Source organism: Amblyomma americanum, chromosome 4 (genome assembly GCF_052857255.1).
Source record: "Amblyomma americanum isolate KBUSLIRL-KWMA chromosome 4, ASM5285725v1, whole genome shotgun sequence".
In the NCBI taxonomy this organism is placed as follows: Eukaryota; Metazoa; Arthropoda; class Arachnida; order Ixodida; family Ixodidae; genus Amblyomma; species Amblyomma americanum.
This window is the reverse complement of record NC_135500.1, coordinates 204,429,281-204,453,054: the sequence shown is the minus strand read 5'-3', so window position 1 is coordinate 204,453,054 and position 23,774 is coordinate 204,429,281. Positions and strand designations below refer to the sequence as shown.

The window sequence follows — 23,774 nt, the reverse complement described above, 5'->3', positions numbered from 1 at the left end:
ATCTAGCTTACATAACACCAGATAGAGAAATTTGGAACAACCCTCTTCCGTCTCTCTTAACTTATAACACCACAGCGAGCCAGAAAAAAACTACAATTACAGGCTAGGACCACATTCCACCCACGAATACGAGCCCTCGTACTTCACCCAGCCCAGACATTTACTTTTTTTGGGGAGTCACTCGCTTCCCCGCCACAGCACAATAATAGAGGTGAGACTGGTGAGAGATGCACAAAAGTCTGCAGCCAGCTATGCACCCAACCTCCTTCACCTGCTTCTACAAGCATCACTGCGGTCCCCTCAAGACTGATGTCATGCGAACCTCATGACATCGCATGGCAGGATTTGCGTAAGGTACGAGCACCAAACATCACCACGAGGCTCAGGAATGGGAATTTTTTTTAATTCCTTGTAGATTATCAGCTAGCTTTTGAGGACTTATATGTGATGTGAACAATCCATGGTCTTTACTCGACTTAACGACCATATTTTATACACACTTTCAAAACTGTTTTATGGGCCCTTAACATACAACTTTGTATTAAAAAAATGACTGAACCCTCACTGTTTATCAAAATGTTGTCTTCTCTCTTTTCCTTTTTTAGACACGCTTGCATGTTATCAAGCATTCCATGTACCGCTGCCCTGAAAACACACCCCAATACAAAGCTAATAAGCAATCTGAATAAATAAAGGATTTTCAGCGTCATCACATCTCTTTACTCATGAGACCCATAATGCATTCACAACAAACCTTCCATGAAGGCCCTCAGTGGCCACTGCAATAAACAACTGAGCATAAGGGTCACGGGATCAGATCCCAGCCATAGCAGCTGCTGCTCGAAGGAGGCAAAATGCCAAGATGCTGCAAAATGTCTGTGCACGGTAAAGGACACAAGGTGATCCAAATATTATAAACAAAAACGTAGCATATGGACGGGACGTAGAAGGGCGAAGACAGGACGGTTGCTACTAAATAACCAAATAACCTGGAACCCACCACAACAGCAACTCGCCCCCTCTACTCCTTTCACTCCCATTCTAGTACATCCCTTTGCCTCATGGTGCCACTCAGGAAACAATTACTGCTCCTTTCCATATTTTTTTTTTCCGGTACAACAAATTCCTCACAGTGACTGGTCATTCTAATCAGCTAGAATCCCACAGAATCCATTAAACTGCAATGTCTCCCAGCTGCTTGGTGTCGTTGCCTTCCGGCATTTGCGCGTGTGACGTCAGCTCCTTAGCTGGACTGGTGCACCCATTCTCACCTTGATGTGGCTGCTTACGCCATCCATGAAGCGCATCATGCTGCGCAGCCCAGGTCCACTGAATTGGACGTAAAGGTTCCCTCGTGAGTCAGTGTGACTGAGCTTAACTCGTGCGATTTGATCGGGGCCAGGTAGTGTGGGAGTTTCAAGGCGCTTCAGCAGAAGCTCGTTGAGATTCACATCCTCATCAGTGCTTGTGTCGTACAGGATCACAGTCAACACTGGCTCCCTGTGAGCACACAAAAGGCCGCTCACTGAAGAAAAATGCCAGCAGTACTTCCGGGGGGGGGCAGGCACACAAACACGCACCAACAGCAATGAACTGTTACTCCAATCATTTTTCACCTACTGTAGTTGACACCAAGCAGCTTCGGCACTCCTCTGGCACTCGGCAACAAGTTCGGCTTCATCAAGCAACACGTGCCACGCAGAGGAATAAAGCACAAAGCGTGGATTAATGCGAAGAGAACTATCGATACGACAAGAACAAAACTGCAGGCCCTTTTGATTCAATCTTGGCATTAACAAAGGCAACTCCAATGACACAAAATAAATAATACCAAGAACACAATTGAATTGCCTTACGACACCTTGACAATATGTTTTGCGTGGTCTACAGACCGCCATCTGGTACCTTTAGCCGTTTTTTGGCCTTCCTTGAAGAACTTTTAGAATATGTGACGGAGCAAAAAGCACAGATCTTCTTAGGTGGAGACATGAATGTGAACATGATTGTACCTACTCCTTACCAGAAAGACTTGAGCCTTACCCTTTCTACTTATGGCCTATCTAATGTAATCACCAACCCAACGCGCATCACAGAACAAAGTTCTACATTACTAGACGTATTTATTACCAACGTTAACACAGACACTACATTTGCTGGCACTCTTTGTACAGGTATAAGTGATCATCTGGGAACCTTTTTATTCGTAGACAAGCAATTTCCCATCAAGTGGAATGAACCAAAGCCCACATATCGTCAAGTTATTACATCTTCGCGTCTTGAATCATTCCGCCAGGATGTTGAAAAACAAACATGGGATGCAGTATATGAATGCCGTGAGAGCAATACAGCGTACCTTATCTTTATAAGTATCCTTAAGAAAATATACCACCAGCATTTTCCAGTAACACAAGTAAAAAAGCCAAAGAGAGCGCGAAAACCTTGGTTAACGAGAGAACACCTGAGAATGGTCAAGCATAAAAATGCGTTGTATGCCAAATTTGTAAAAACTAAAGATCTAAATATACTTGCAGAATTTAAGAGCTACCGGAATAAACTTACGTCTACGCTGCGGAAAGCTAAGGATTCATACCTAATAGATATGTTCGATGCTGAAACTACACTGCGTCCAGATGCAGCCTGGGGCAAGTTGAACTCTTTGGTGCGTCCCGGTACTCCTACGCTTACACTTGGCACCTTTAAGCATGGGGAAAAAGAGCTCTCCGGTGTTCCATTGGCAGATGCTTTCAATCACTTTTTTATTCAGCAAACGAAAGATAATGAACTCGATGGGAGTTGCAGTAGAAACTACGCTCAGTACGTGCGAGGAAACGATAGGACAAGTTCGCTGTTCTTGGCCCCGACTGAAACAGCTGAGGTTTTTTCTTCCATCAATAACTTGAAGAATAGTAAAACGCTGGACGTAAATGGCTTCCAGATATTGCCCGTAAAATACGTACTTGACATACTGTGCCCGATTATTACCTATATTTATAATTTGATTCTCTCTACTGGGGTTTTCCCTACAGGAATGCAAATTGCTCGAGTGATACCCATTTTTAAAAAAGGTGATAAGAACCTATTCACAAACTACCGACCGATTTCTATACTGCCTGTGTTTTCCAAAGGCATCGAGAAAATAATACATCACAGAGTGACTTCTTATTTTGACGAAAATCACTTATTTCTAGATTTTCAACATGGATTCAGGAAGAAAAGATCTACAGAGACAGCACTTCTAACTCAAAAAGAAATTATAATTAAGGCATTCAGTGAAAACAAGCTCACCATGGGTATTTACATCGATTTTACTAAGGCCTTTGACCTCATAAATCATGATATTCTTCTCTTTAAATTGGAAAGGTATGGTGTGCGGGGCCTAGCGCTAACCCTATTACAATCTTACTTATCTCACAGAACCCAATATGTAGATATAAACACAGCATCCTCTCCTACCCTCCATATAACATGCGGAGTGCCCCAAGGAAGCATTCTTGGGCCTTTGCTATTTTTAGTTTATATAAATGACATCGTCTACAGCGCTAGTAATGTTCAGGTGGTGTCATTTGCAGATGACACAACTTTTTTTGTCACAGGTATTTCCGAGGCCGAGGTTGAAAGCAAAACAAGCGAAGCCCTTAATAAACTGCACTCATGGGCAGGTGCAAACTCCTTGCGCATAAATCCGTCAAAAACACAAATTCTGTTATACCTCCCCAAGGGAACGAAAATATCTAGGCCTCTCAAAATAGCCTTAAACAGCCAACCAATAGAGCTTGTGACTTCTGTAAAAACACTGGGCGTTATCTTTTCTCACAACCTAACTTGGAATGCGCACATAGAACACATTTGTTCGAAAGTTTCCTCAGCTCTAGGTATACTTGGTCGCTTTAGACATATTTTTCCAGTAAGGGTAAAGATGTTGCTCTACAACGCGTTAGTACTAAGTCATATCCAATACTGCAGCTTGGTTTGGGGAACAACAGGGGTAACAAATCTTCATAGATTGCATTTGCTGCAGAAAAAAGCCGTCCGGTCCATAGCAAATGTGCCATTCCTTTTCCCCACAAGAAATATCTTTATAAAGTATGATATCCTTCCAATCTTCGCGTTATACTTTTACAGGCTTCTATTATGCTATAAATACTCTTCACAACAACGTGACAATCCCTTTATTGTACTTGGACAACTGAGAGAAAATAACAGCTGCCGTAACACTAGATACAAAGAAACTTGGATCACTCCAACACCAAGAACTTACTCTATGAACCAGTCCTTAAGTTACAACCTTCCCCTCTTGCTAAACAAACTAATCCATGACAATTTTGATATTACCAGAAATTCAAAACACAATATCCGTGACTACTGCCGAGACAATTTCAATCTGTGAAAGAAGCAGACATGATATATTTTAGTATATTTTAGTGATGTAAAACATTTGCTTTGAGTACATGTGTGTATTGCGACTTTCGTTTTGCATGTGTGTTCGCGCTTCGCGTAAATGTGGATTTGCATCGGATACCCATGACATTACTAATTGATGTAAATGATGTGACCCTCGCCTTCCTTCTGTACTGCCACTGTCTCAAGGAGTCGGGACCTCCAGTCAAGCTGTTACCACAGCTTTTAGTCCCGGCTCCTCCTTTGTAAGAAAGGAAAATAAACTTGAACTTGAACTTGAAATGAGAAGTGCGCTTTAAAATTTTTCCACAGGACTCAACTGGCGACAAGCCTAAGCCACTATTTTTTGTGTAAGGAACGCTCCTGCCATGGTGCATAAAGATTCTGCACCTTTTGCAGAGCTTCCGCATGCCATACTTTCCCAGAATGGCACACACTTTATTACACGACCATGTCAACAGTGACTTGTGTGTAGATTGGATGCTTGCCTCATAGTGTTGCCTGTTAGATACCGTATTTACTTACGTTATTTTATTTATTATTACAGTTTATAAAAAAAATACTTTTGCTCACATAATTTACACTCAGTGCAGTGGCAGACCACCAGCACGCATGCTGGTGTGTGCAAGGCGGGCTTGGGAAGAGTGCCACAGCCACGTCGCCACACGCAGCTGTGGAAGGTGTGGGTGGCGAGGGGACGCCACTCTAAGGAAGATGTCACTGCCATTGCATAACCAAAGCGATGTCAAACCTGATGCACGCGAAGGGCAAGCATGACCACCTTTTTTGGGGGGGGCAAGAGTTGAGAGACTACTGCATCGGAACCAGCGTGTCTCGATCGCCTTGATAACGTTCCCCCTTCCCGAGTCACACCAACACAAAAGGGGAAACAAGTCAGCACCAGGTAAATAGCCATGAAGGAGATAACATCGGCGTAATTGAAAGAAACAACAGCAGCAATGGCTGCACTGCAGTGCATCGTTCCCTTAGGAATTCAAACGTCATAACACGTAATATACTGTGTACTGCTGCATATAAGTCGACCTTTTTGACAAAAGCCACCATTCAAAATTCGGGGTTGATATATACACGATGCCGACCTATATGCGGGGTCTAACATGGTTTCTCCCAAGCCTTTGGTAGTACACACTACGTGCCAGTGCCCCCATCCTGGCACGATACATGCCCAAAGCTCCATGTGTTAAAAAAAAAAAAGGAAACTGCTGTAAATTTGTAAATTGCTTCTGGTAAAAAAAAAAAAATGAATTAAGTACCATTTACCCAGCTTACTTATGCTAGGGGTCACCTTTCCAGACGAACATTTGAACTTCAGGTAGCCTCTGGTGAGCATGGAAATCCGAAACTGCTGAACCGTACCGTTTGCTTTGCTGCTAGTTAGGAGGGCCGCACACGGCAGCGCAATTTTATTGCATTTTATCTCCATTTTCCACTGACTGCTGGCTTTGCGACTGTATCGTAGCGCATTTATGGCTTTGATCTGTGCACACATCATGCCATCCCATGGGGAACTAACATAAGGCGGGGTGGAAAAGAGGGTATGGGCCGACATATATTTGGAGTCGGCACATTCTTATTTTTGGCCAGCGAGGGGAGCAAGTGCGAGGGGGTCGACATATATGCGGCAGTAAGCGGTAGACATTGCGCGTTAAGACTTCTGTACAGTTTTTTTCGGACGCGTTCAAGAAATCTCTGTGCGCAATTCGCGCACCCCTTTCTGAACCCTTAATTCCACGCAAACTGTGCGAGTAAATACGGCAGAAGCTTCATTTTTGCTCACCAATCGGAACATGTCCCAGCTTCAACATTACGACTGCATGCACCTCAAATTACAGTTGCATGCACTTGCGCTAGGCTGACTACGAAGCAAGCAAAAGAAAGCCAAGATGGGTGCAGAAAAAGTAGCCAATCACCTTGCAGTAACCTCGGCAATAAGGCATTTCCCAACGGAGAGGTCAGTCAAAAGTTTGTTCGCTTGCTTGTCGTCTGCAAATTCGAGCAATTCATCCAGCTGGCAATGCACAGCCTGAAATAGATGTAGTTTTCACTTGAACAAGCGTAGCTAACATCGCAACAAAGACAAACATTATTAGGCACATCCACACAGAGGCCAGACAGCACCCCATACAGCTTTATTTAAAAACTGAACAGGTTTTACCATGTTAAGGGGTGGGGCACTGGTATTACAACTATTTTAACTAATTTTTAGTCCAATCCTAATGAAACTGCACCACCTTGATCAGCCTTTATGCCAATTTCAATTATTAAATTGCATTTGTCCATGAATTGATTAGTTCTCAAGACAATCAGTTTTAATTAGTCATTGATTAGTACCTCTGTGCATAAAGAATGGCGCAATGAAAATAACCTTTAATGCATAGCTACATCGACTAACAAGTAAAGGGTGCAATAATCGAAGCCAATTTTTAGGGCTGCGCCAATATTCCAACGTGTCAAATATCGAAGCGAATAACGCGGTACTTACGTACGCTCTAATAGTTCTGCGTGATTGCACTGCACGATGTCGGCACGTGTTGTGCACACAGCATGCAGGCCATGTCCACAGCTATGCCTTCGATGGGTGCCTGATATTAAGGGGTACACTGTGCAGTTAGTGGCTACATGCTTAGAACACAAAACAATTTTTTTTTTGGGCTTTTCTGTGTTTCGATAATTTTGTAGGCACCTGTACACAAACTGAAGCTACTTTTAAAAATCCAGCTCCATCAACAGTAGAAAACACAAACCTGAAATGGAAGACTTAAAAACTTTTGATCCAGCTTGTGAACATTCTTGAGTGGCACAATGGTGATATCTCCATTGTCGACAGAAATGCACTCAGCCTGCAAGAAATAAGAAAGTAATACATTCGAGGACCAACACAGTGTTCTGTTCTGCCCTTAGAGTGAAAAAATGAAGTGTGCCTCTTCTACGCTTGTCAACAATGTGGCATAGCCATTCTCCATCCAGGTACCGACATGCACGTGCATACAAGGAACAAAAAGTATGTAGCAACTATGTGTATCTTTCACACAGTGCTAGCAATCATCACAAGCAGATGTTTTTTCTGCACAAGACTGGATTCCATACACCTGTGAAAAATCTTGTCCGTTAACTGTATGCCTAGTCATACTACACAATAAAAATAACAGGAAGAAAGAACACAGCATACACACCTTTCCATCTTGAATGTCAATCACTTGCATTCGCAACCAGTTGCCATCTACATTTACTGCACAAGTTGCAGTGTCGTCAATTTCAGAAATGGGTAGAGAGTTCGCCTTATAAAAGCTCTCCATGTCGTCTCTGAGTTGCCAGTATTGATCCTTCGGAAAAAAAAAAATGTCAAAAGTTCCAAAAGCATTCACAAGATCACTTTTAGGTTGCCCAAGATATGAAACAATGCAACGAAAAAATTTTCATTTGTAAAAATAACCATGAAGTATTGCAAGTTGAAAGCAATAGTTTCTGTAAATGTAAACAAACGAGCATTTAGCAGTAAAACAGTGCCTGGGCACAATTCATGACTGCAGTTTAAAAAACATCAGGTCTCAAATTTCCACAACTGCTGGCCAATCATTTTGATCCACAAGCCATTAAACACGAGTGCCACACTGTTTAACAGAGGTGTCAAACATTTAATCCTGGAGTCAGCATATCTAGACAGACTGCCAGCTCAAATATAATGCAAGTATACCAATCACTGAGAGGGAATTTAGGCCAGCAGCTGGAGGCACAGTCAGTACAGTAAAACCTTGCTGATACGTTCCCAGTGCATACAAATTCCCGGTTCGTATGCTCAAAATCGAGGACATTAAAAATGCCCCATAGAGTTACGCTATATTTATCCCAGTTAATACGTTCCTAGATAACATGATTTCCCAGCTACTACATTTAGAATTTTCAAAAATTGTAGTCATACAATATGTTTACTGACCAACTGCACATGTGTAAACACAAAAGTGGGCTGAACATGGGGGAGCAAGAATGCAGCGGCAGTCACCCGCCGTGGTGGCTTCTCTGCACAGCCTCGGTGCAAAGAGGCGAAGAAGCAGCAACAGCAGCACCACCACCACCACCAACGAAAATAAAACTGCGCGCTAGCATTCTGCGAGGACTCGACAGGAGAGGAAACGCTGAGGTTTCTTCACGGTGCACATGGGCAAAGGGGCGAAGCATCTATGAACTACAGCGGTGTGCTTACATACGAGCAGGCCGGGTATGGGGAACGCAGAGCCCCATCAGGCAATCTTATCTGCCTTGAGTTCTGGGCTCCAGAATTTTTTGATAATCCAAAAATGAAATTCCAAAAGAAATGCTGCGACAGTCAGGTGCTATGGTGGCTTCCCCACAGTAGTCAGGCACAAAAGGGTAAAGCATCCAAAAATTACAAGGAAGAAGTTTTGGTTACTTTCGTCAATGTTGTCGACCGACCGGATATGTTGCGAAGTTGCTTCCGTGCTTAAGACAGCACAAACACAGACTGAATTCTGCGAGAACTAGAAAAGGATCTGTCAGATCTTGTGCCAAGAAATGCTAATAGACATTTTCACAAAGTGAAACTGTCAAATGTCTTTGTACTTAATTCAATAGTTGCAATTTTCAAAATTAGGCGGTTTGGATCATAAGTCTTTTTGGATAATACATTTTTCCGCAATTTTTCAAAACGTTTTTTAAAAGAAACGAGGTTTTACTGTACACCAGTGTTTACAGCCTGAAAAAGCATCTCTGAGCCAATCAGATAGAAGAACTGAATTTCACTGCATCCAACTCCAAATTTCATTCATGCAAAATTCAAATTCAGACCTCCACACCCCCTATCACACCTTTCCTTGCTGCACCTGTAACGACAGATGCCTGCCTCAAATGGATGTATGAGTGACTATGCATTTGGCTGTGCGTAATGCATGCCTAACCTATGCCCCTACCTCCACATGCCTACCCAGAGTTACCGGGCACTACAACTGGTATCAGCACTTGGCACCAGTCCAGCTGTTGCTGAAATTTTGAAATTTTTCTGTGACCCCTGAACTCAGTGGGGAATTACTAACAACGGTTCTCGAATGGTCATGAGACACCCAGGTGGCTGCAGGACTGCCTGCTCAAAGTTGCCAGCCACAGCCATTTGGGTCGCAACAAAAATGAGATAGCGCTTGACACCACAAGAGGTGCACACCTGGTTCACAGTGTCTCAAGGCATGCCCAGCATGTTCCAGTCACACTGCTGTGCACCTGCATTAATTTCCTTTCCGCAGCCACTTGCAGCCTGTTCCTTAGGTTCTACCCTTAATCATTTCTCTGTGACATGCATTCACATCCAATAATGGTAATGGGCACCAGACTGGCCCAGTAATTTGGGCAAGGAAGAGATAACGCATCAGAGCATCAACAGGCAGTCACTGAAAAAATTTTCTAGCCAGTTCTTGCCACAGATTGTGGCTAGAAACCATGCTGCTTCCAGCAATCCAACCTTTGCAGGAAGATGGAAACAGAAAACACAGCCATACTAGAGCAGCACTATCCATACACATCTGGATGCAAGTGTCTTGGTAAGGTCACACTCAATCTGGGTGTGCCCCGGCAAATGAAAGAGTGCACACATTCAGCCAACTCTTGTGATTTTGAGCAACTACACACAGGGGCTCACCAGTACATCTCTCATCGGTACACTGTGCCATTTTGGCTATGTGCTGCATTAAAATACATTTTTGTCATGAGCAGTAGTCTGCATCAGCAGCATTGATCCATTTCATGCCCTGCATAGGGGGTTCAAACTAAAAACAGATTTTCAACCACTCAAATAGTACACAAGACTTTGATGGGGCCTGTGTGCCTGCTATCTGTCAACGAGAATTAAGCACGTTAATACACTCGGGATTTAATTGTATTACACTTTAATTGCAGTTTTCTGAACAAGGCAGCACACAAATGTACAAAAATGCATGCATCACAAAAAAACTTAAACTCACATTGAGGTCCACGAAGCGGAAGTACACTTCGGCTGTGCTCGCAACATATGTGATGTACACATCCCAGTGGTTACTCTCAGGCAGAGACAGCTTGTCGGGAACAGGGCATGGCGGTGAGCCTGCCTCTGCATCAGTGCTGCGAGCCTCCTGTTTGGAGACGCACACAGTTTTCAAATACTGACCCTACTTTTTGTCGGCATGCGGGGTGTTAAATCACAAATAAGGACAATCACAAATGAAGACACTCACAAACGAAGACAATCACAAATGAAGACAAGCACAAATGCTTGTAGCCTGCCTGTGATAAAGGGGAGGTTAATGATCTGCTATCTAAGACCCAAGCTCAGCTCTCTGCCCTACATCCCACTGAACACAGAGCACTGAACACATTGAACATTTATTTACCAGAATTCGTGGTGGGTCACAGGGGCTAAAAGCTGTACCCAAACAGCTTGACGAGGCCCAAGCAACGCTTAAAAAGCAGCGCAGAGAGCTCTGAATAAAAAGTAAACATGGAAATGAGCTGCTTTACAAGAACGATAAAAATTACAAGAGCACAATGTAAGATGAGCAAAAGCCTACATAATCTTTGTAAGATTTTAAGAACGCAAATTGCAGAACACAATGGCAAGATATCTTTATAAGCAAAGCAGAGCGAACAAAAAGAAAATCAAGAATAAGAAAACACAGCTGGAAGCAAAAATTTGATTACAAATTAGAAAAAACTGTAGTAGTTGAACAGGTGTTGGGCATTTGATGTGCTGGTACTCGTAGTCATAACTAGAATTTTATTTAAAATCAGAGCCCAATTTTTCGCGACTTTCTCGCAGTACCACGACACCACCACCACAATGTGCCATGCAATATGTTTTGTGGAACCTCGTTACTTCAGACTTCAACAGGGGTCCAAAACTTTTATCGAATAAAACAAAATTCAAGTTGAAAGGAAGCCTCTTAAACAGCAGAACTGATATTCTCCATGGGTTGGCACGCTGTGCATGCATTGTTGCAGGCTCGCACCGTTCTCGGATGTTATACACTGCACAAACTTTACCTGCAGTCACAGTTGGAGGAACTTATCCTTACAGTCTTTTTCCATGAAATATGGAAAAAGGCAGCAGCTAAGGCTGTGGCAAGCATGCTGCTTCACTAAGACTGTGAGTGCAAAAAACGAGACTTTCAAAGCGAAGCGCTCGTACCCGCGACAAAACGCACTGTAGCCCTGATTTTTTTTCTATTGAAAGCAGTCAAATCTGGCATTTAGATGACAGGCAAAAGCACCCCATATTAAACGCAAGCCACTGAAGAGTGCATACAATACATGTACAACAGGCCCTGATGTTGGTTTTGGGCTGCATTCACTAGGCCCAATTAATGAAAGCCAGCACCTTAAGCTGTTTGTCGGTTCTTTTTTGTATCTTTACCGCCATCTCTGCCATTTTGTTCTGAGCATCCACACAGCAGGCACAGCACAAGTCTCGCAGCAGTGGGTTTGCTTTCACATCCGGACTTAGGTACAACCCATGGGTTCGTCGATGATATGCCGACGGCAGTACAGCCACAACATGCTGTGCTCATGAAAGCGGTCATCGCTAGTCGTTTGTGCACATGTTCCACGAAGAGATCTGAGACAGGGGATGCTTCCGAATGAGCACAAAACTACTGACCCCTTTCTCCATCATACTGGCTATTAGAAGCTGCAGTTATTCTTTTCGGTGAAATTAGGTTGCTCACACTACATTTTCGCAGTCCCTTGATAGTCCGAAAATTCGGACGACAACCGTAATTAATTTGTGAGGCGAACAAGTTTCATTTTCAGCAGGAGAATTGTGAGGGTTCGTGATATATCGTCCAGTTAGAGTTGAAAATTTCTTAGGTAATTTCTAAACATGTAAATCCTACGTTAAATATCAAGAGAATACGACGACAAGAATGGTGTGGGGCTCAACAACTTATGATTTCCTTTTCATCGCGCCTACCGTATGATCTCAGCGAGGGCCGCACCAGAGTATGGTTTGCACCCCATCTTTAAGACTAGATAATTCAGAAAAAAAAGATATTTTTTAAAATTCAAGTATGGGCTGCAACCTCAAAATTCACATCCGAATTTAGAAAATAAAGTGCGGCCCTTGCACGAGTTTACACGGTAATTGGGTACTCTATGGTGAATACTTTATTACAAACCTGGAAAAGCATGACCTTTGTTTTTTGGTGATTAATTCTAAGCTGATTTGATTATGACCAATAACCAACTTTATCAGCATCTAATCACTAATTTATTTACGTTGTAAACTGAAATAAGAATGGCACAATCATCAGCATACACAGTACTCATTAATTCCAACTTCAAGGGGCCACAGATTTTTGTTTGAATACCAGAAGTGCCTAAAAATAAATGTGATTTGCTTTATGGATTTCTATGCACACAAACAGCAATTTGGATCTATTTCCCTATGAACTGTAGCTAAACATTTAGCACCACATGAAATATGGGTGAAAGAAAATGAAGTTTACTGAAGTGTGGTTAAAAAGTTATCTATAATGTGGCGGTTTCTCAATAGAGTAAAACCACTCTAGTTAGGACCTCAAGGGACTGGAAACAATGGTCGGAATTGTCCAAAGGTCGAATGCTCAGATGGCAAAAAAAAAAAAAGAAAACTTTCAGAAACAGTTTCGCGCCTTAAGAAATTTAATTGTTAAAAAATAGGCTATGCTCATCTGATTTTATTAGACAACTGCACGGCAATGAAGATTTTTTACAAATTCGTCATGGTGTACCGGAAGCCCGTTGTCTGGAATGCCAAAGCAGAACTGCTCCAAAATAGCAAGGCCTACCACGGTCTCCTTCAGGACGAGGACACAATGGCGAAGCCTCAAGCAGTGGTGTACATATAAGGAGGCTTCACCACGCAACGAGCAGCTCGTGGTGAGCGCACATCATCGACACACCATGGGGACGGAAGCAAGAGGAAAAAACATTTGCATCCGAATGGTGAGACGCTTTCTAGAAATAAAAAAAAAGATGCTGCGACGTACCAGTCAGTGTGCCAACCAGCGCGCAGCTGAGCTTGCCTCGCTGAAGTGCGGCCGACTCATGGGCTAGCAGTGAAGCTCAGGAAACGAAACTACACGGCAACGGGGTGATTCTAATTGCCGTGGCCCCCCTTTGGACCACGGACGAGTTAACCAGTAGAGAGGACCAAATTTTCAACTCACATAGCGCTGGAAATCTGACATATCTGACCTCCGTTGCGACTCTTTCACGAGCTGCGAGCGTAGGAGCAAGACAAAGTTTGAATTAACCGAATTTAGGAGAAACAGCGATATGAATTAAGAGGCTTTGAGATGCATTGAAAATATATCCAAAAAATCAATATTTTGATGTCTGAATTGACCAACAGTGCAAATTATCAGAGTTTAAATTATCGAGAGTCTACAGCATGATGAATTTTCCGGCTGCACCATTGGCCACAGTGTCATCACTAACTGTACTATAGTGCTTTCTTTTCTTCTGTACGAGTATGTTTTTCTCCCTATAATTTGCCACTGACCGAAAGTTGGGTCTTGCTCACTGTATCACTTGCTGTTGCTCATTGTTGCTGGCAAATATCTTTTTCCTTCCTTTACCCCTCTGAATTTTGCTGCCTGAACAGTATTTAGGCCTTGTTTATGTTGCCAATGATGCTGAATTGCTTACTGTACCACTATGTTTGGTGTATCGCTATTCTCATTGAGAAGTTGATGCATGCAGGGTTAGGCCTCATCAGGAAACACCCGGGTCTCCTTTAGCCTTCCTCCATGGGCACCATGTATAACGTTGTCCAAAAAAAAAAACTGAAAGAATAAATGAATAAATTACAGGGTTTAATGTCCCGGAGCGACACATGAGCTATGAGGGATGTCGTAGTGGAGGGCTCCAGAATAATTTAGACCACCCGGAGTTCTGTGACGTGCACTGGCAATCGCATGCACATGGGTGTTTTTGCATTTTGCTTCTATAAAAATATGGCCGCCGCAGCTGTGATCAAACCCACAGACGAACTCACAACCCTAGCATCCGCAACCGAATGCCAAAGCCACTGAGCCATCGCAGCGAGTACAATGTGGAGAGTCGATAACTAATGGTCCTCTGGGCTAGACGGCAAGTGTAATGGGACGGCAGAAGTCAGGTGTGCAGATGAGATAAGGAAATTAGTGGGGATAGAGTGCTGGCAGCTGGCACAGGATAGAGTTAATTGGAGGTCATTGGAAGGTCACTGCAGTGGGCGTAGGATGATGGTGTGCTCACTGAATATTTAAACACCTTGACTTCAGTTAGCGCTTGTGTTTGTCCCCTGTTTTGCTGCAGTGCTATGGATCATAACCATCACCTTGTTTAGCAAAACCTTCAGAGAAGCACAAATATGTCCAAATGTGTCTGAGACTAAACTAAGCTACTAAACTAAGCTACTAAACTAAGAGACTAAACTAAGCCTCAACAATCTGTATCAGCATTAATTCTGAGATAAGTACTGTAGGGTCCCTTTAATAGGAATATGCTGGAACCCCACAAGTCTGTAAGGCTTATCACAACTTCAGCTAAACAGATGTCAAATTATCACACCGTGTAAGAGTACACAGGCACAGTTAGTAAACCGGGAATAAGACAAGCATGAATGAGGACGAGTTTACAAGTAAATACCCAGCACACTGGAATAAAATTATTTTCAGAAATCGCACTTAGCAAATGCAGTTAGCCATTGGATTAGTCAAGATAGCCCGAGTTGCTTCGGGATGCTAAACCCCATAAACCATTCAGCTGAATGGTTTTTTCCCTCACTGCACCCACTGCCTTTCTGTCTAAAGCAGATCTGCCAAATGCTTGCCAAAATTGCTTACAAGCCCAATGCTTCTTGAAGAACTCTTTATGAGTTTAAACAGCAGCAAAGCTCTAATCACATGCATACGAGGCAACCAACAATTAACAAGATCTCCTGCCAGCTATAAACATGTACAGCCAGTACAACCTCATTTAATTATGCTTTCAGGTTTGTTTACATTGTTGCTCTCTTGGTTGCTGTCTCTTCGTTTACACAATACTACAGAGTGGCGCAAACAAACTGATTAATTGGCACTTTGAATTGGTAGAATAACACTAAAAGGCAATGTTCGCCAATGTTTGCAAGTGTAGTGCCTTTGTGTGGACCAGGTTTTTTTAATATATGTCTATGGGAAACTAATCAAAGCTATCCAGGCTATTCAGCTTCAAGAATCCAGCTTGCCAGTGTTCATTTTGAAAGACGTCCACTTCATGTAAAGGTGCCCACAAAACTTTTCAGAGCATAGAAGCCATGAAGAGCTTAATTTCTTGGTTAAGCAGTGATGCACTGCCTTGTGTGCCCCACACAGTACAATCCTCGTGGCAAATTCCACTGGTCGATCCAGAGCAGCTTTTCTTGTTCAGTGGCAGCGAATGCATGTTCCATTGGCTGATTTTGATTGGGTTCGAGAGTTCCACTGGTCGTTTCAGAGCAACTTGCTCCATGACAGAACACTCTCTCGATCCACTAAACAGAGGCGGATTTAGTCAAAGCTCCAAGGACGAGTGCTATAACTTCTGGAATCGCCAGGTTGCATTTGCCCCCTTTTTTAGCACTGCTTGAGACATTGCTGGTTAACCCTAAGTATCTTTTTACATTTCTGGCTGCGTCATCAGATTGAGTAGTTAGCTTCTTGCCTAGTTTAATTCAAAAAGCAGTTGCAGGACCTCAGAGACCAGCACTAGCAATTATGGCGAAATGTATGTTCCCTGAGAGATCATATATTAAAAGAAATTTTTCCTCACTCTCCTCACAAACAGTCGAAAATCACCGGCTACATAACACTGCAGCACGCAACTATTCAACAAAGCAGTATGCACAGATATGCAAGGCATGTATTATCCCCACTGTTTAGCCCCAGCTGTTGTTGACCACAAAATGCAGTGCACATCGCAAGCTATGTGCTAGATACAACTACACTCTGTCAGCGTCATAGTGAAGTAAATATGTGCAGGTGGATGACAGGTGCAACTTCCAGAACCTGTTGCACGAGAGCTACCTCCGGACTCCCTGCCGAAGTGTGTGTGCTTTGCAGGTCGATTCAAGATTGAGTCGCCTTGTGCGAGATTCGGTCACTCTGGCACGGATTCAGCACTTCTCCCTAAATCAATGAGTGGAATTCACCACCAACGTCGGACCACGTCTCAATGCCACAAAGAAACTAAGCTGTCCTTTTTATCAAGGCTTCAGCGTTCCAAAAACTCCTGTGGGTCCCTGAAGATGCTATTTTGCACGGTAGTTCAAAGTGTTTACCTGCTTAGGTTTTGGCGACTCAGGGTACAGAATGCATCGATTGTCCTTCATACTGGATCAAGGAAAAAAAAAAGTGAGACCACACAAGTTAGCTTCACGCACACGTGATCACACGTGCACTTCTAGACAAGGTAACATATGCACTGCGTGAACAAGCCTTTAAAGAAAAGAGTTTTGCTTCTAGCACTAACTAATAAATATCCCAGACTTTCCCGTCCTGCCTCGGGCTGGAGGCAGCTCTAGATCACCTCTTATTACAGTCAAACCCGAATATAACGAACTCGGACAGAGTGAATTACGCTTTATGCCGAACTCTTGGAAGTTAGTCCAGCATTTTGCACGTAAAATATATTTTTTATAACGAACCACGGATTGGATATATCGAACCCCAAGTTCCCTCGATCGGTCACCAAACGCCTACCAGCACGCCGCTGTGCCGGCTCCGGGTAGTTTCAGGGCAACCACACTGCGAAGCCGCACTTCAGTGAAACCTGTTAAACACAGGAGCAGCAGGAGCAGCCCTTTAAAATCCAAGCCACAGGCCAGTCTCGCTTTTCCAGTGCTCCTATTCGGAAGCCACCTAACACGTGATCAAGTACGTGCAAGCAGCTCCAGACCTATTGTGCTGGCTTCGGGAGAACAAGGCAGCCTGGCAGTCTATGAATGCCATGAGGCATCGCCGCCCTCCATGCTTTCTTTCTTTGCATTTGCGAGTCATGCTGCTGTTCAGCTCTCCCAACTCCGGCGCATTTGCTTTCCGGCGCTTCATGCTGCAAGATGACGATACAGCAGGAAGCCCTGCCAAAGAACTTGCAACAAGTGGGCGCACGATTTGTCTCCTTTTGGATAACTGTTCAGCACACCGCTGCAGCATCTCGCTTGTACCCACTGTATCACCGGTGCGTAGTCGGCGGCATAGGGGAAAGAGCCCCGCACCTCCCGCATGTGGCGCAAATGCTCAAACGAGTGAGCCACCGCTGCTGTTGGTACTGAAGTTCAATATAAGAGGGTTTGGGTACATCGAATTATTCCGCATATTGAACAAATCGCATTGAATCATGCTGTTCATTATAACCGGGTTTGACTGTACAGTGCCAACTCCCCAGCTCACATCACAAGGCTCTTATGACACTTGCCCAAGCAATCACTTACTTGTTACCAGCTGAACAAAAGTTACAAGATCCTACAATGGCAGAGCTGCTTACCAAAAAAACTCCCCTACTGCACAGTTATTACAGTAAAAGCTCATTAATTCGAACTCCAGGAAAAAAGAAGAAATGTTCGAATTATCGAACGACCCCGAAAAATGTCAAGAACCGCTTTCATCATAGCGGATTTATAGGGTGAAACACTGGGCAAAGATGCCTGCTTTTGAGAGCTGCACAACAAAGACTATTTTGCACAATTCCTTTAATGCTTTAGCGCATGTACACTGTCAAGAGCATGACAGCAGAACTGCTTTGAAATAGTAAGGGCGTTCAGAATGTGACACAGTAGCAGCGGAGCCCCCTCACAAGCGGCAGTGCCCTGTGTCAGGCTTCAAAGCACAAACAGCTAATGGTACGAGACAAGCGTGCAGTTTCGAAGCACTGGAAGAACAGAAGAACCACATGGATGGGAGTAAGGAAAATAAGCAGTGGTACCGATGTGGCAAGAAAAAAAAAAGGGGGAAGAACAAGCCAAGTGCCAATTAGCATCTAAAATGGCACACAGCTGAGCTAGGTTGGCTGGCTGAAGATGCTCAGAAAAGCGAAACTGAAACTAAGTGATTGGACTACTACCTCGGAACTGGGGCCATCTGTTCCTCATCGTGTCTGCTGTTGTGCGCATGTCAGAGATGCACAAAAAACTCTGCAGCATGCAATTCGGGTTTGAGTAGGTCCATTTGGATAATTGGTTGCCATGCCAGTCATACCTGGATACAGCCTCCTTTTGGGAGCTCGTTCGAATTAACCCATGCGAGACCTGTAGCATACAAATTAACCAGCATTCGATACCACAGACTTGTATGGGCATTGGCCAGGACCATGCCAGCAGTTCTTATCTGGATTTCCGAATTATGGGGAGTCAAATTAACGAGCTCTTACTGGACCACCAGGTGAACAAAGGAGGGGGGGGGGGGGGGGGGGGGGGGGGGGTTCAATTACACAATGCTATGAAGATGGTGCCTCTTACTGTGGAATAAGTCCCCTGCTGTGCAGCCATTACTCTGTGCTTTGAGAACTGCGCAACAAAGACTATTTTACACAGTTCCATCAATGCTTTAGCGCGTGTGCACTGTCAAGCACCAGTAAGCAGTGACACGTGTCAGCACCATTAACCATGCAATAGCTGCCTGCTTCTTAACACATGGAAAGCAATTGGGTAACTACTTACTCCGTCATGTAGACAGCTTTCTCAGCCTTCACAAGCTCCAGCCAGCTCTTCGGTACCGACTCCCGGTACTGCTCTTGGTAAATCTCCGGGACAACAGTGCTCCAAAGGCCATTTTCCTTCTGTCGCACCAGCTGAGAATCGAGACAAAGAAAGTACAAGATATTGACGTTAACAAAAATGGACACAAGTGAAATATGCACCAAGCTTTTGATCAACGCTAAAAGAGAACTGCACCCGTCACAACAGTTTACGGAAGGATGCGCTGTTGAAAAAAAATTATCTTGCATCCAAGGCGTATTGCTTGAGATTTAATAATGCACTAAGTAATTCGGACGGTGATAATTAAGCCGTAAGCATCTATTCCAGCATACATGAAAAGACTGTGATGAAATAAAGCAGAAAGTTGGGAGAATTGATGATAAAGCTTTGAGACATAGCACCAGCGTAAAGGACAAAGACAAAGAAGTATACAGGACAACTTCGTGTTGCTTAGGTACATGCTGGAGGCACCTAAGCAGTGCCAAGAAGGAACAAGAAGGGAAGCAGGAGAGAAAAGAGAATTCTAAAGGCCCCTTTTAACTGAGCACTGCACACAAAGCTAACATTCATAATGCACACAATGGCATCTGCTATCTTTCAGAGGAAAATTCACCTCTCAGGAAACCTTGAGTTGCCCCATCAGAGAACAGACCTTGCATATTTGCAACTCAATTTCACATTCCTAGTGCACATTGTCAAGTAGCCCACAAGTGTGGGCAAACGCCTTGATTGCTATGGACACAAATTAAATTCTGGATTAAAAGTGACTAATATTCACTGTTTAAAAGAGAAGGAAACAGCTTTTTTTCCTTTTTTTTTTTTATTCAGCACCATGTCAAGTGCTGAGAGCTGACAATACCACTCTCGCTCCCAGGCACAAACTGCACATGTGCCTGCCATAGCATGACTAACGTGAGAACCCAGCATCTCTGCAGCGGCAACAGCCACGTGTCAAAACATCATTCTGGTATGCGGGCATTTTGGCATGTCAAGCTAAAGAGTCTATCCTAATAAAGAAGCATGTGCTTATCCTTCGCAAGCATTTTATTGCCACGGACTTCGGTTAATTGTCGTCCATGGTCCACTGCCCCCATTTGTTTTCAGCAGCAGATGCCTAACATGCAGCCTTTAGCACCTATTTTTGGCACTCCAGTAGACCCCTGCTATTACGTCTTTCACTGGACGTCGAAAAAAAAAAAATGCAGTAGCCGGGAAGTGTATGAGAAAAATGTGCGGTTTTGTTTGTTTCTCTGCCTGTAACTGCTGGTAAGGACAACATACTTTTCTGGAATTTGCAAAGGCTTTGCGGCTGTTGGAACTGTTTGCACGCACAGAAAATCCTAAATGGCCTGCAATGGCTCTCTATCTGCTTGAGCAGCTGTTGATGGAAGGAAGGCAGCAGTGAAGAGGGCAGGCACATAAAGCAGGTGAAGCTTGGGCACACGTGCGTGCTTCTGTGCTCTTTTCACGCGTAGCTGCTTTAATCCTACAAAATCCCTGTCTATTGCAATCAAAGAATTATGCTTTTAAATTGCAGGCGACAAGCAAAATGCGAATAACAGGACAGGAACATGCATCGAAGCCAACCTGGGCAATCCGCACAGTGTTTGCGGTTACATAGTTTCGTTTTCGCGCCTTCGGCCATTCGCAATAGCGCTGCAGTGGCGATGGAGCTGCAACAACAGCCGCAACAAAATTTGTGCCGCCCTCAAGCGTGCTTGTCATTGATGTGGGTGCAACAGGCCAGAAGCCGTCGAACACGATGGTGGTCAGGCTTCGATGGAGTTAAGTTCCACTTGGGCTGGTATGCCGTCGCCGTTCTGCGAACGCTACACGTAGGCTGTCAAAATGCTAACATGAGGTAAAGCCCTATCATGAAGCGATATTCACGACTACCATGCGGGAAAGCTGCCACAGTTGCGATGTAACAGCAGAGTTTGTATTGCATGGGTTTCAATGGAAACCTAGATGGGACTGGCTCACGGAACCTAACAGCCGGGAAAACACAGCGCCCGAGAACGTAACAGCGGGGTTCCATTGTACTATTTAGTGCCTAAAAACCCGGCCTGTACTACCAAATACACCAAGTGCTAAGCGCTCAATCCCACTCTTGGTGCTGGACATGATCACAAAAGCCACTTCTTTTCTCCAGTTTGCTTCCATGTCAACTACCTTCTGATCTCACCATGCCTGTTCCAAGTTCTAACTGCTCATAGCTAAAGTTAAGTACTGCTCATAGCTAAAATCAATTTGCTCAACCATTACTGACTTGGAATTCAGACTAAAATGCTATTACAAGGCAAGTATTTGCCATTTTCCATACTACAGTGGAGCCCATTTATAATGGCCGCATTTATAATGAACGCTCGCTTATTACGAACTAGGATGGTGCTACCACCAAATATGTATTACAGTAATGGCACTGCATCTTGATGCAACGAATGAATGTTACAGGTCAACTCATTCACAGCAAACAAGGAGGCACTGTTAACTCAAACCCGCAGTCAAAGAACGGACTAAAAAATGCGCTTTCCACCAGCGTGGAGACTGAAAAGTACTTCCTCAGGAAAAGCACCTCAGGTTGGTTTTAAATGGGCGCGACTGTTTTGCTTTTCTTCAACAGTAACTTCAGCTATTAAAGTGCTTCTATAAAGTTGGTCAGCTTTGTCAATGAGCAGGCAGTGCTTTTGGGCTATAACCTTAACAGATTTTTCTGACAAATAAAAAAAACTAAACTCAATTCAATTCTAACCTCTTTGATCCGGTTCACGAAGACTTCAATCTGCTTAGAGGTTGACACAATCGTCACAGGCAGCTGGCTTGGAGAACCTGCAGAACAATAAACAAAAATAAATGTGCAAAAAAAATTAAGAGTGTTATGTGTACACAGATGGTCACCACGCATCTTATTTACTCGCGTGATTTGCGCACCGCTCATTTATTACCAGACTTTATATAAAAACATTTACTCGTTTATTTTATGCTCCATGCTGCGCCAAACCACAAGCATGCATGCGAGTGCATACAAGGCAGGCTTGGGAAGATTGGCCCAGCCGCGTCAACATGAGTGACAATGGGACGAATGGGAGTGGCAAGAGGACAAACTGCACGCCGTTTATCCGGCTCGCTCACGGTCACTTTCCCAGGCGAACAGCTGCGAGAGCAAACTCCTGTTCACCTCCGACACACGCCAAAATCCGAAACTACCAAACCACTAGTTATTCGGTTTGCACCTTATCAGCCAGGCTACAAGAAAGGCGCTGCTTTTCTGCCTTTTATCTCCATTTGCCTCTGACTGCTGGCTTTGCGATTGCATCATTCTGCGTTTATTGTTTTGAGCCCTGCATACACAGTCTTGTCATCCAGTGGGAAATTACTGTATTTACACGCGTAATGTGCGCCTGTGCATAATTTGCGCACCCCAAACTTTTTCGCCCCGATATATATAAAAAAAAAAAACTTGTACTCGCATACTTTACGCTCTCTGCTGCGTAAGCACACAGATGTGCACAGGGCAGGATGGGAAGATCAGTGCGGCTGCATCACCGCATGTGCTGCGAAAGGTGAGTGGTGTCAAATAGTCTGTATTAATTTAATTGCTTCCGGTAAGAGAAAGTCAACTGCGCGTCTTTTACCCAGCTCGCTGGCACAGGCAGTCACTTTACCGTACAAATGGCTGCGAGAGCGAACTTCCAATGACCTCCAGCACATGCTGGTATCGGAAACTACCCAACCATTTGTTATTTGGTTTTCCGCCACTCTGCCAGGCCGCATGCGAGGACGCGATTTTATCGCCTTGTATCTCCATTTGCTTCTCATTGCTGGCTTTGCAATTGTATCATTCCTCATTTACTGCTTTGAGCTGCGCACGCGCTGTCATGCCACGAGAAAAACTACGTAACTTGGGACTGGGACTGGGGCGGGCGTGGGGTGGCAGGGAGGTATGAGTCGACTTACAGTTACTTTTTTTATTGGGGGGGGGGGCAGCAAAGGGCTCGAGTTTTGCAGGGTCGAGAATTTTGCATGTGGCAATATATTGTATACATTCCACGTTATGACCTTTGTAGTTTTTTAGGACATGTTTCCGAACTCTCCATGTGATTTCCGCACTCCCTTTTTGAACCCCTAATTTTAGAAGTGCGCAAATTATGCGAGTAAATATGGCACATAACGTGGGGCAAGGCGGGACGGGGTATGAAGTCATATTTGGAGTCACCTTTTGGGGGGGGGGGGCACAGCAAGGATTGAGAGCTGCGGGGTCGAAATACAGACGGCAATATACAGTATATATTGCAGGTTATGACCTTTGCAAAATTTAGGTGTAATCTGTGCACCCCCCCCTTTTTTAAAAGCCTTAATTGAAAGGAAAAAAAGTGCATAAATTATGCGAGAAGAGAGACAAACCCTCCCCCCCGGGCTTCGCTCTCTACAACTGCCTCGGGTTCCTCCGAAAAAAAATTTCTGGCTGCGCGCCTGCCTAAGACAACTCTGGAATCAACTAATCCATTTTCTTTACCATGGTTTCTGCACTTACAGTCTGAAAGTGAGCTAGAAGATTTTGGCTGTAACAGCCAATGTTGCATTGCAGGCCTATATGCAACTAAAAATGTGCTTCGAGCACCAAAAAAGGCTGTATAACTTC

The 23,774-nt window shown here is 44.0% G+C and overlaps 1 protein-coding gene across 4 annotated transcripts in view; it reads right to left on the bottom strand.

Annotated features, from left to right (window-relative positions):
• The window catches only part of LOC144129143 (tudor domain-containing protein 7A-like), a 72,038-nt gene that overhangs the window by 24,523 nt on the left and 23,741 nt on the right, over positions 1-23,774 (bottom strand). For all 4 annotated transcript variants that reach the window (XM_077663080.1, XM_077663081.1, XM_077663083.1 and 1 more), the window contains 8 exons: positions 21,885-21,961; positions 19,094-19,224; positions 16,718-16,769; positions 10,386-10,532; positions 7,593-7,742; positions 7,164-7,259; positions 6,330-6,442; positions 1,272-1,500 (listed from right to left, as the gene is read on the bottom strand). In XM_077663080.1, the coding sequence (XP_077519206.1) occupies positions 1,272-1,500; positions 6,330-6,442; positions 7,164-7,259; positions 7,593-7,742; positions 10,386-10,532; positions 16,718-16,769; positions 19,094-19,224; positions 21,885-21,961 (995 nt within the window). The remainder of the gene's footprint in view (positions 1-1,271; positions 1,501-6,329; positions 6,443-7,163; positions 7,260-7,592; positions 7,743-10,385; positions 10,533-16,717; positions 16,770-19,093; positions 19,225-21,884; positions 21,962-23,774) is intronic.